The 13,340-nt window shown below is 45.4% G+C and overlaps 1 protein-coding gene across 9 annotated transcripts in view; it reads right to left on the bottom strand.

Moving 5' to 3' along the window:
* The window catches only part of PDE8B (phosphodiesterase 8B), a 258,917-nt gene extending 251,726 nt beyond the window's left edge, over positions 1-7,191 (bottom strand). For all 9 annotated transcript variants that reach the window (XM_060093065.1, XM_060093072.1, XM_060093067.1 and 6 more), the window contains exon 1: positions 6,853-7,191. In XM_060093065.1, the coding sequence (XP_059949048.1) occupies positions 6,853-7,191 (339 nt within the window). The remainder of the gene's footprint in view (positions 1-6,852) is intronic.
* Positions 7,192-13,340: the final 6,149 nt, after the last annotated feature.

Here is a 13,340-nt window from a genome sequence, read left to right as displayed (position 1 = left end):
AGAAAGGAGGAGCTGAAAAAAGTTGATGGTAAAGAATAAAGCATCAAAATCCTGAATAAACCCTGGCTTTTATCTGCCAGTGGGAGAAGAGAGAAAATGGGGGAAAAGCTATTAGCAACCAAATCTAAACTAATCTATATTGCAACTTATTAAAAAGTGGTGTTTTCAAAAAAAAAGTGGTGTTTTCCATTAAAACATAAGTATCCAGACTTCCACTGTAAGATAATGGTGACACCTATTTTTTTTAATTTTTAATTTAATTTTTACTTTATATTGGTGTATAGTTGACTTACAATGTTGTGTGAGTTCCAGGTGTACAGCAAAGTGATTCAGCTATACATATACATATATCCATTATTTTTCAGATTCTTTTCCCACATAGGTTATTAAAGAATATTGAGTAGAGTTCTGGTCCTTGTTGATTATCTATTTTATACATAGTAAGGTAACATCTATTTTTAAAAATGAACTCCTGAACACATTTGAATATTTTTAAATGTTTTAAATATACATATTCTTGAGTGAAAACATCAGCTTATAAACATACAGTAAAACTCATTTATTAATGTTTTGAGGCTATGGAGAGAAGGTGTAGAGAGCAAGAAAGTAAAAACTGAGCAAAAATAGAATAAATTGGCTAAGCTAGGTTCCTACTTAAGGAACTTCTCACCTAGAAAGAGTGCTATCACCCCCACCCCCTATCTCTGGGCTCTGAGATCGTGGGGAGAGGGGTCAGTGGGCAAAGAACAGAGGAAATGATAGAAACGTGTGTTACGCACTGAATGTTTGTGTCCTCCAAAATTCCTATGCTGCAGCCCTAAACCCTGACGATATTTGGAGGCAGGACTTTTGGAAGGTAGTTAGGTTTATATGAGGTCATGGGGGTGGGGTCCCCATGATGGGATTAGTGTCCTTCTAAGAGGAAGAAGAGAGAACAGAGCTTGCTTGCTTTCTGCCATGTGAGGACACAACAAGGAGATAGCTATCTGGAAGCCAGGAAGAATGCTCTCACAAAGCACCTTAATCTCAGACTTCCCAGCCTCCAGAACAGGGAGAAGGAACTGTCTGGAGTTTAAGTTGCCCTGTTTATGGTATTTTGTTATAGCACCCCAAGCTGACTAAGAAAATGTCTAAGCAGAGTCAGGGTGGAGAGTGAACTGAAAAGAGGAGGAGATGTTTTCAGCAATATCTTGGAGGTCTCCACACAAGACAAGTGGACATTCTTTAACATCATTAGTCATCAGACAGGAAATATAAACAATAAATTAAGTGGCCATTTTAAAAATGCCATTATTTTAGAAAATGATCAGAATTACTCATCTCAATTTGAGCTTCCCAGGGTATCTCTAATGATGTTGACCATCTTTTAACACTGGTTACAGAGGGCCTTCTGGGGGATGGTCAGGATATTCTCTCCTGTTCTGTAAAACCTCGATCAATGGGCTCCCTTGCCCTCTGGTTTCCAAATGTGTTTGGACAAAGATGGTACCTCCTGAAAAGGAGAACAGTAGCATGGAGGTATTTACTCCCTTGGCTCCCCCTGCCAGGCCAAAGGCCTCCAGTCACTGCATTCTTCCTTAAGACCTCAGCTTCGGGGGGCTTCCCTGTCCTATAGGCTTGGTTTCTCAGGTTCCCATAACCATTCCCTCCTGTGGCTTCTTTTAGGTGGTAACAGCACCCTCTTTTTCTAGTCTTAGGGTGCTTCATCATCATTTGCTAATTTCCTTTCATCTTGCCAACACATCCGCATCAATCCCTTCATTAGATGATTTTTCTTAAACTTTTGTGGATATGCAATCTGTTTCCTGTCCAGATACCATCTTATCAGGTGTCAGGAAGGCCTGGTTGGTTGGTCTTGCCTCACCTAGGTGCAGGGTTTACTTACAGCCCTTTGATTGGTCATCAGCATCTCCCTTTTTTTTCCCCAACCAGAAGTCTCAACCCAGTTCAACAGCTGTCATCTTTCTGAGCCCCTGAATTCTAGATTTTACTTGCCTCCTTGGCCCCTAAGTACTCACCTGCTCCTCTCCAACCCTGCTGGTTTCCCAGACCCTGGACTCTGTCTTCACACCTGGTGCTATAGGGCTCCCTCCCTCCCTCCTATTCTGATTCCTGGCCTTCGCCCATCATAATCTGGTACCACAGGAGCTGTCTGGCCCTCACCAGTATGTCCTGTCCTGCTGCAGCCCAAGTCCTGCCTTGTGTCCACCAGGGTAGGACTCCGTAGAAAAGCATCACCTCTGAAAAGTAGCAGCTTGCTGTGCTACTTTCTGATTTGAGAACTGATTTACCAAAGTCCAAAGGAAGAATTATCTGATAGTTCTTAAAAATTAGTGTGACTACTGAAGAAAGCAGTGAAAATTAGGAAAATTTGCTCAATGACTATAGTTCATGTGTTGGAAGAAAGGGGGGGCACTAAATTGTGATGAAATAAGCTATGGCAGAAAATAAACTAGGGCTTTACTAAAATTAAAACAAATAAACATGGTGAAAACGACTAGCAAGAACTCCAAGAGCCGAGAACTGAATAAGCCTATGGCGTCACATCAGCCCCTGTTTTAAGCTCCTCCCTTGGCTTGCAATTTCCCAGCACGTAGGACACAGCTCTAGCAGAGTAGAGGCATGTGAGGGATTGTGATGACAAAGGAAGACATCAGGACCTGCAAATCCCAACAGATCCTGAGGAGAATTTGAACCTCAAGAAACAAGAGTGGGCTACGTGGTCCAGCCCTCTCTCCACTTACAGACTTTCCAGCCAACCTTCCAGGCAGACTTCATGGATAGAGATGACAGGTGGCACATTATAAAAGTCAACTAAGATGAAGGCAGGGCTGTGACTAGTAGTCCAAACACATGCAATGTGGTACCATATACTCTGCTGGAGGTGGTCACACCTAATTCATCTGGCCCACAGACAGTCAATTTAATTAATTTAAAAAGCAGTTGTTCTCAAACTGTGGTCCCCAGATCAGCAAAACTAGTGTCTCCTAGAAGCCTGTTAGAAATCCAAATTCTCAGGCCCCACCCAAGACCTACTAAATTAGAAACCCTGGGAGTGGGACCCACCAATCTGTACTTTAACAAGCCTTCCAGGTAATTCTGTTGTACACTAAAGCTTGAGGATATTGATTTAGAGAACAAAAATGATTTTTTTCCAAAATACCTTTACCCCTCCCCGAAATAAAATCTCATTCATTATTTACCATAAGGTCAGAAAATTATCTATTTATTTTCCCTTTATATATAGTCAACTTGGGATTATCCTCACTGATTCAGAAAACCATGGAAAGAATAATACAAAAGTAATGAATCACTGGCTTAGGTACACCCTTTTGCAATAGATTGACCATCCTCATTAGGCTTTGCTTACCAAACTTCATGGATATTCCCTGAACCCCTAGTACAACAGAGTCTGGTACAAATACTGACTGCGTGAATAAATGAGCACAATGAATGGAGGAGATGGGGAACTGGTGAGGCTGCCTACCAGCACAAAATCACTTGGAAACTGAGAACCTCCTGCGTCTGATCCACAAAATAGTTAAACTACACAGAGATGGCTGCAAGTTGACTGAACTGTCAACAAAGACTCTTTTCTACAACTGGCTGCCTAGTCCCAGATGCCTCTCCAGCCACAACAGCTGGGATGAGAAAAGAAGACTTGTAAGAATCCCCAGATTTTCCCGGGGAGAGGTTCAACCATCTCCTCTGAGGATTTCTGAACAAGAATTACAAAACTGGCACAATATCAGGAGTGAGCATTCTGCAGGATTCTCCTGTTGGAGTACTATTTTTAAAAAGGCAAACAAGAGGAAGACAAATTGCTAGGAACCTGCATTTTTTACAGCAATTGGAAGACAAATCTAACTTCTTACCAGAAATGGAAATCCACATGATATCATTGTACTGCACATGAATTATTAATGTTTATCATTTTTTTTGTAAATTAGGTATTCAGGAAGGTTCCTGTCGACATCATGTTTGACATCATAATGCTTCATCATTCTAAAAGCCTAATGAGATGAATTCTTGCTAGAAAAGAGAGAGAGAAATCAAGTACACATTTCTGCACTCTGGGGAACACCAGAGACCAAGGAGATAATGAAGATATGGTTTCTAATTGATGTACAAAGAGAAAGTTTTAAAAAATCTATTACAACCCCATCACCACTGTAAACAAGACCAAATGGCAAAGACTTTACTTTTCCACCTGAGCATTTTGGAAAAGGGAGGGTGTGGGGGGGGGGCATGAGTAGCAACTATCTCAAACTCTTAAGGTAGAAGAACTCTTCTAAAAAGAAATGAAAGTAATGTCTTTATAAAATTACCTTATCCACAAAAGAACATGGAACATGTGAAAACTGAAAAAGCTACTATAACACTGAGTCACACATCCTAAAAGGATACTATTAAATATATTAAAATAATTCTGTGATAATAATTCTGTGTGTCCATGCCGGCATGGACATATATACACTACCAAACGTAAGGTAGATAGCTAGTGGGAAGCAGCCGCATAGCACAGGGAGATCAGCTCGGTTCTTTGTGACCGCCTGGAGGGGTGGGATAGGGAGGGTGGGAGGGAGACGCAAAAGGGAGGGGATATGGGAACATATGTATATGTATAACTGATTAAATTTGTAAAATAAAAAAAATAAAAAAAAAAGAAAAAACAAAAAAAAAAGAAAAAATAATAATTCTGTGTGGTTTGTATAAATAATAATTCTGGTCTCAAATCTATAGTTTCTGAGCTCTACGCATGCAAATTAGTGTTGAATAAACTGAACCAGCAGTTTTAGTCCAACATTTCCAGCAATGGGTTGGAATGAAATAAGCTCTTATTTGGAAACCTGGTTGATAAAGCAAAGTACGTTAAATTCATACCCAGGTCAAGCCTTTTAACACTTCAGCCAAGTAGCAATGATATTTATACAACTTCATACTAGCTGCTAATAATTGGGACTTATTTTCCCTCCAGTTTTTATTTCATTTGGTCTCTAAGTAGCCTCTTGAGAGAAGTACTAAAACATAGAGAATGAGTTCATTCATTATTCTTTCTTTCACTGAACAAACATGGAGTAGCTAGAGGTGCCAGGTACTAAATTGGGATTCTTGCTACTCTGAAAGGCAAAAATATACAATTTCTCTTAAGCAAACCAAAAAGAGTATCACAGAGTTCATAAGTTGTCACCATTCGGAACTACTGCTTCATGTTTGCAAATCTCCTTTTCAACAAGAAGGCAAAGGATAGTCTTTATTGATAAAATTCCAATTTAATTATTTCACCAAATATAACATTTTAATCCCCTGAAATTACTCCTAGTGGTAACTTTATGTGAACTGGTGGGGGGGGAACTTAATAATAGAAAGTGTTCAGCACATACCTTTATAACAAATGTTCAATTAGTAGGTTGTACTGTCATGAGTCCAGGTCTCTGGTTCTTGGATATTCTATCAATACACAGTTAACATTCAAAAGCTAGAAGAGAAAGCTTATACCTGGTACATGGTAGGTGCTCAATAAATGGTATTTGTATTATAATGAGTACATTATCATAGTATATTACATGATTATTACCAGAGAAACTCTACAACTATAAGTAAACATCAGTTAAGCTTCATGTTACAAAATCAGATGCTGTTAAAGTAAGCTCACTAAAAGAACCTTTTGCTCTTCCACACTGAAGTAAGCACGTCATCCTTCTCTTCACCCCTCCACTGAGAGCTGACTTTAACCAATGAAGACTAGGAGCCTCCTCACACTAGCCGCCTCCAGCTGTTGAATAACTTTTCAAGTATTAACTATACAATCGTGCCTTTACCAAATAATCAATGGAACGATTCCTGGTAATTTACTGACCATGTAAAAACTGTGATTCTACCTCCCATTAACAGTCATAGAGACACACTTCTTTTCCTCTGTACTGTGGGATGTGCCATTGTCCTTCTGTTTGCTATATAAGGATAAAAGGCCCAGTGGCCACATTTACACAATGAAAAACCTCTTGGATTTAATAGTATTTTGAGAACACACAGGAAGGCACTATTAAAATAATCATTCTTCTTCTGGCATTAAGAAATAAGTAGTGACTGCTTTAATCACTTAATTTTTTCTAGTTCCTCAAAATTCCACTCTCCTGAAAGATGAGATGTATGTGCAGAATGAATCATCTTCAGACAGCTACACTGCACGGAAACCACTTCCCCTCGCTGTAGCTCAGCCGACCCTCCTCACTCACGACCCGATTCTCTCAATTATGTCCAAGACACAGCCAACCCAAAGAAGTAATAAACAACAGGTTCCACTCAGGTCCTCTTCCTCCATCCCTCCGGAAAACAGAAACACCCTCATTCATTCACAAATCCCACACTCGGTCCCTGTGGCTGAGACTCCATGCAACCTGGCTGGTGTCTCCAAGGTAAAAACCTGAACACGAGGGCACTATAGTACCGTTGCACCGAGTCTGCACCATTCACCTACAAGCCACGCAAATCCAGCCCGGAGCTCAGATTTCATTCAATGGGACTCGCCACTGAACGCTCTCAATGATGCCCACCCCTCCTCCTGAGTTGACCCAGCCCAGCCTTCTCCACCTCAGTGAGAAACGGGCCAGCCCACCTGCTTCCCTTCTCCACCCGGTGCCCCAGAACCAGCGCCCTGGACCCCTCCAGGGGTCTTTAATGCTCACATTTCCTGGGCCCTCATCACCCCCTAAATGAAAAGTAAACTCCTCCTTAGTGAAAACCTCCCCAAACCAACCACGTCACGGCCACTCAACTCCGCCGGAGCCCCCTACCCGCCGGACGGGGCAGGCGGCCCCCTTCCAGCCCGGGCCGGCGCCCGGCGTTTACCTTGACGCTGGTGTAGCTGGTCTGGGTCTCGGCCTCCGCGCTGCTGCAGCAGTGGCGACTCCGGCCCCTGCAGGTGGTCGCCGCGGGGGCCGTGGAGCCTGCGCTGCTGCCGCTGCCCAGCTCACCGCGGGCCCTGCGGCCGCGGGCGGCACCGGGGGGCCAGGATGCGCGGCTCGGGGGGATGGCGTCGGCGGCGTCGGTCTGGACGAAGAGGCCGTGCAGGGGGGCCGCGGGGCCCTGCGACACGCTGGTGGTCTGGCGGGGCGAGTTGGACTCGTCGGAGTCCCGGCAGTAGATCACGCCGCTCTGCGAGACGTGGATGCTGGGGGCGCAGCCCATCCCTCGGCCGGGCTCCCTCGAGCGCCCGCCCGCGCCCCCGGCCGCCGGGCCCCAGCGCCGCGGCGGCCACCTGCAGTGAGGGGGCGGGCGCCTTGGCGGCGGCGCCCGGACCGCTCGCCCCCCGGCCTGTCTGGCCGCCGCTCCGTCGGGCTCGCCGCGGCACCCCTCGCCGAGCCTCCTGGGGCTGCGCGCGTCACCCCAACTTTCCCTTCTGGGCCATCTTCCTCCCCGAGCGGGAGAGCGCGCACACACAGCGCCCCGCGCGCACGGGTGGCCGCCACCCTCCCCGCCGCGGCGCCCCAAACGAGCTCCCTGCGCCTCCGCCCTCCCCTCCGCCCTCGGCCCGCGCCGCCGCCCAGCTCGACCTCGCCGGGCTCCCGCGGCCCCTGGGCCAGAGCACCGCCCGCCCGCCCGCCTAAACCTCTTTCCCTACTTTCGGTCCGCGCGCGCGTCTCCCTCCCTCCTTCCCTCCCGCCCGCCTCCCTCTGCGGCGCCCTCACTCCGCAGCCGCCGCCACTCGGGCCCCGCTGCGCCCCTCGGCCCCGCCCGCCGCTCCCCGCGCTCTCCAGGGCTGAACAGAGAGTGCCCGCCGCCCGGCTCGGCCCCCGGGGCCCCAGGGCGCGGCAGCGGGCACCACCCCTCGGCGCCCTCCCCTCCTCCGCCGTCCAGAGGCCTCATACCTCCTGCACCCGTCCCGGGGCCGCCCCCCGGTTCCCCAGCCCCTCTTCCCCTCAAGGCACACACCCCGGGCCGGCCCCGAAGGGCGGTGTAGCCTGGGGAGCCCCGCAACAAGCTTCTGGCCTTTCACGAACACGTTGTAACATCCTAGTAAAACACCACGATGCCCTGTAGGGACCCTCCAGACCATGCCCACCCATCTGACTTGCTCGCCTCCCAGTACACTCAGAGCATTAAGGAGAGAATTCATGCCTCCATAGTCCCCCGCTTCCCCACACATTCTGAAGGCTGAGCTGGATGGCTGGCGACCCAGTCTTCAAAAGAAGTCCATTCCATGTCTACTTATCATCTGGAGGTCACGCCAAGGGACGGGAGGCCCTGCAGAGGACCAAGCACTTGAACACACAAATTCTAAGATCCAAAGGAAGAACAGAAAGAAGCTGTTCGCGTGGTTCTTGGATTTCTCCTCCAGAGTTTTCACCTCTTCCTTGGGTGTCACTAAATTTTCACCCTGGCTTCTACTCCATCCAGCCTCCCGTTGTCCACTGCTCTGCCTGACACCCCAGGCTGGGCAGTCAAAACTGCCTGCCCTCACTCCCCTGAGTGAGGCTACACAGCTTCACACGAGGGGAGCAAGAATACCTTCAGAAGAAGGCTGCTTATCGTTGTCCCCGCTGTGCAATCTGGGTTAGCGCTTCGAGGCACCATTGCTCATTTATTCATTGGTTCTTTGAGTGATTCCTGCCTGCTGCCACAGCATCACATGGCTGGTCCAAGGAAGGACTCAACAGTAGAGTTGCTTATAAGGTTAAAGGCAAGAACACAGAGTCCTAATGCAAAGCACAAAGAAGTATCCAATTTCAAATAATTTTTTTGGTTCCTCCCTCCCTTTCTCTCCCCATAACATCAAATTTGGGAATGACTGGATCAAGACTTTATATTACAGCTTCTAACCTTCATAGAGAAGCAAATCTCAAATTCAGATATACAGAGGAGAAAGAACTAACCTAACCTAGTCTAACTAACCTAAGCTAACCTAAGTCTTCTACTTCTGTTTCGCTTCTCAGTTTAACACTAGAACTTTCCAACTGTTGGTCTCTTTAAAAAAAATATTTGATGACATGAAAAAGTGTATCTCTAGTTAATGCAGAGAAAGTCTATGCTGTATTTTCTAATGGACAGGCAAATTGCTCATAAAATTTCTGTGCAGGCTGGGTTCCCTAAGAAGCAGATCCTGAAATGGTGTTTAGCAGGCATAAGGTTTATGAGTAAATACTCTAGGACCCTAATCAACATCTGGAAGGAAAGGAGGGAGGGAGGGAAGTAGGAAGGGAGATTGAGCAGGGAGAAACTGAGCTAGAATACAGCCTCACTGAAAGCCTCAGGCAACCCTGCGGGGAAAATTCTGAAACGGGACGATGCCTCAGAGTTGTCCTGAATTGGGTCTAGGAGAATAGACCTTTATACTCTCACATGGATCAGCAGTTACTTGCAGGCCACCACAGTAGCCTTGGGCCAGGTGGCTCTCTTCAGCTGAGGTAGTCCCCTTATGAGACTGACAGCTGAGCAGAGGGCGATCTGCTAGCAGCACTCCTCCAGCTGAAGGAATAAGTTCTTCTTTCCTGGCATCGTGTCTTCCACCACAGTTCCCTGCCATGCTTCCTTGTCCCTATCCATGCCTGTAAGAATACCACATTAAATGGTCAAGACTGAGATATAGGGACAGTCATCCATCTGAAATAGGCCTAAGCCTGATGGCTGCCATCTGCTCTACTTCCAAGGGACCATTCAGAATCTGGGCAAACATCATCAGAGTTAAATTACAAAAGCACTAGTCTCCATACCAATCCCTGATGCAATGTTAGGTGGGAGTTACTGGTTCCTAAAGTTCTCTATGATTCTCTTATATACACCCATTTCAGTCATTATCCTTCACAGAGCTACCAGTCAATGTCAGCCTTTTTTGACATTTAGAGCCATGCTAATTCTCATGCCCCATGTCTACTTCTTCAGAGTTTTCTCTAGGAATGTGGTTACTATGATGACACCTCCCAGAGAAGAGAAAAGGGCCAGTCACTCACTGAGGCTTTGAAGGCAAGAAGACTATGATAAAACAGAAATAACAACCAGTCTTCTGGTGGAGAACATTAGGAGCTGAGTCATGAAGGGACAAGTCATCCAGAAGCAAATTTAGGGGAAAAAAAAAAATAGAAGCAAAATTAAATTAAAAAAAAAAAGATTAAGACTTGAGAAGTAAATAACCCCTAGGTGGCTATTGAACAGGACTGAGCTGCTTTACTATGTTAACTGACCATTACTTATTGGGTTGGGACCAGAGCCTTTCACTGAATGTGAGTTTTTGCAGGAGCAGAAGAGGGAATGGGGGAAATGCACTAGCTATAAATTCTTCCTCCCATTCCCAGAGCAGCCAATAGCTTCAGTATCTTTCTCAGACATAGCTTCCACTGCCAATTCTGGCTTAGTGAAAGGAAAAAAAAATAATGTATCCCTATAATCTCCACCAAGTGTTCTCAGTGGGAATGTGTAACCTGCCCCCATCACTGGCACAAATCTGGTCACTGAAACATGCAGAAGCGTGCAAGTGGAGGAAAAATGGTTTAACTGAAATCGTTCCCTAGTTAAGCTCTGAGGCCTGAGTTCTTGCTCCTGTAAGTGATTTCTGGACCAATTCCCATGTCACAATTTCAGTGCATTCCACAGTAACCGCGAAGTCTACAAGTTCAGACATTGCAGATAAAATTTAGGCTCAAGTTACAGAATAAGGCCAGAAAAACCAACATTATAAAAAAATTTGAGTTAAGAAAATTTAGCTACAGCCAATGTCCAAGAAAGAAATCAAACAGCGAAGTAAATCAGAAATTTCTTCTAAACCTCAGAAATGTCCAGGGTCAGCTGAACGGCTTGTATGTTTTATACTGATGTCAAACAGAGCTGATTTCAGAATTATGACCCAGAAGCACTGCAAGACCCTGAACAATTAAGGTCCCTTCCCATTCTAAATCAGTATAACTCTTCCAGAATTCCTCTAAAGAAGAATAAAATGTGACTAGTACATTTTGAGTGATTCTTAACCATAAAGGTTAAGACAATTGCAGCTTTCAGATTAATCTTTAGGTAATCAAACATTTAATCAACCAATCAACCTTACAGAACTCTGAATTCAAACTTTATTCCTAATGGTGGAGCTTACTGGAAGTCTAACCACCTGATAAGTGAAACGATACAGTTTATTAGGTAGCCTGGCACAGTGGAAGGTTCACTGAACTCAGAGTGAGAAGGGCAAACTTGAAAATAGTGCTGCTTTTTATAGCTGTGTAACCTCCAGCAAGTCACTTAACCTCTGGGCCTCAATTTCCTACATCATCTTCAACGTCTCTAAATCACCAACATTCGGGGATGCTGTGAATTTTTTACTTTCTTTTATTAAATTATTTTAAATTTAGAACAGTGGAATTTTTGACCTGAAAGAGTAGTCCTCAACCTAACTGCTCATCAGAATCACCCTGAGGAATTTGTCAGAAACACAGCAGCTTCCTGATCCCATCCCAGAGACTTGGAGGCAGGCGTCAAGGGCAGGTCCAAAGAAGAGGAGTCCAGTGTAGCCTCTCCACAGCCTCCTTTGGGGGACTAGGATAGAAGCTGAAGTCCTTACAAGAGCCTACAAAATCCTACCTGATGTGGCCCCTGCCCGGCCTTTCTCAGCTCTCTCCCCTCTCACCAGCACTCTCTCTTCTCCAGCCACATTGACCTCTTTGCTCTTTCCCCAAGACACCAAACAATATTAGCCAGGAGCCCTTCCCTCTGCCTCTTACGCTGTCAAAAAGGACAGGGCTGGGCTTCCCTGGTGGCGCAGTGGTTGAGAGTCCACCTGCTGATGCAGGGGACACAGGTTTGTGCCCCGGTCCGGGAAGATCCCACATGCCGCGGAGCGGCTGAGCCCGTGAGCCATGGCCGCTGAGCCTGCGCGTCCGGAGCCTGTGCTCCACAACAGGAGAGGCCACAACAGTGAGAGGCAGGCGCACGCGCGCACACACACACACACACACACACACACACACACACACACACACACACGGACAGGGCTACCTTCCTCACTTCCCTTAAGTCTCTGCTCAGATGCTGCCTTCTGAGCATCTGAGTAACTCTTATTTATCCCTCCACTGTCCCCCCACCACTCCTGATTCCCCCCCACCGCTGTTTTTCTTATTCCATAGCACTTATCACTTTCCAATTTATTATATAATTAGCTCATTGATTATTATGTTCATTTTCTATCTTCCCCCACTAGAGAGTAGCCTTCACTACGGCAGGGATCTTTTGGTTTCCTATTCACTGATGGACCACATTCCTAGTGCCTGGCATATAGTACATGCTGAAATATTTGTTGAATGAATGAATGATTTTTTCTCATTTCTTCCTTTTCTGTCTTTCTCTTCTCTTAACTGTTATACCTCAAAATGGAAGGGGTTTGGGTTTTTTCTTTATTGAGTAGAGGGTTATGTTCTATGTTTTTGATTTTTAAAGCCAGTGAATGCCTTGACCTGATAATCCTCCTTCTGGCAATATACATCAGAAAAAGTCAAAACAATAAAACAATAACTTATACAAAGGTGTTGCAACACCATTTACAATAATGAAAATGGAGATAATCTAAACATCAAACACTTAGGGAATAGCTCAACAAGTTACACTAGCAGTCAGAATACTGCTATTTAAATGTGTATGGATTAAATATTTATATATAGTATATGTAGATTGATTACAACTATGGAAAATGCATGTCTATCTGTTGAGGTTCATAAGTGAATGTAAAGTGATATAGGTAAGAAGTTGGAGCACGACAAATTTCTTTTTGGGAAAAACTATTTTACTGGGACTTCCCTGGTGGCGCAGTGGTTAAGAATCTGCCTGCCAATGCAGGGGACACGGGTTCAACCCCTGGTGTGGGAAGATCCCACATGCTGCGGAGCAACTAAGCCCGTGCACCACAGCTACTGAACCTGAGCTCCAGAGCCCGCGAGCCACAACTGCTGAGCCCACATGCCACAACTAGTGAAGCCCGCGCACCTAGAGCCCGTGCTCTGCAACAAGAGAAGCCACCGCAGTGAGAAGCCCACGTACCACAACAAAGAGTAGCCCACGCTCACCACAGCTAGAGAAAGCCCGCACATGGCAACAAAGACCCAATGCAGCCAAAAGTAAATAAATAAATAAATAAATAAATAGATTAATTAATTAATTTTAAAAAAACTATTTCACCAAATACAAAAATAATGTACATGAATGAGCATCATGTTTCTTAATTCTCTCCTCAAAAATATTTTAGCTAAGTATTTTTTTTTAATATTTATTATTTATTTATTTATTTGGCTGCACCAGATCATAGTTGCGGCACGCAGGATCTTCGTTGCTAAGTGTGGGACCTTTAGTTACAGCATGTGGGCTCTTAG

This window comes from Mesoplodon densirostris, chromosome 3 (assembly GCF_025265405.1).
Source record: "Mesoplodon densirostris isolate mMesDen1 chromosome 3, mMesDen1 primary haplotype, whole genome shotgun sequence".
Lineage (NCBI taxonomy): Eukaryota > Metazoa > Chordata > Mammalia > Artiodactyla > Ziphiidae > Mesoplodon > Mesoplodon densirostris.
The sequence above is the reverse complement of the archived record's forward strand: the minus strand, read 5'-3'. Positions and strand labels throughout refer to the sequence as shown.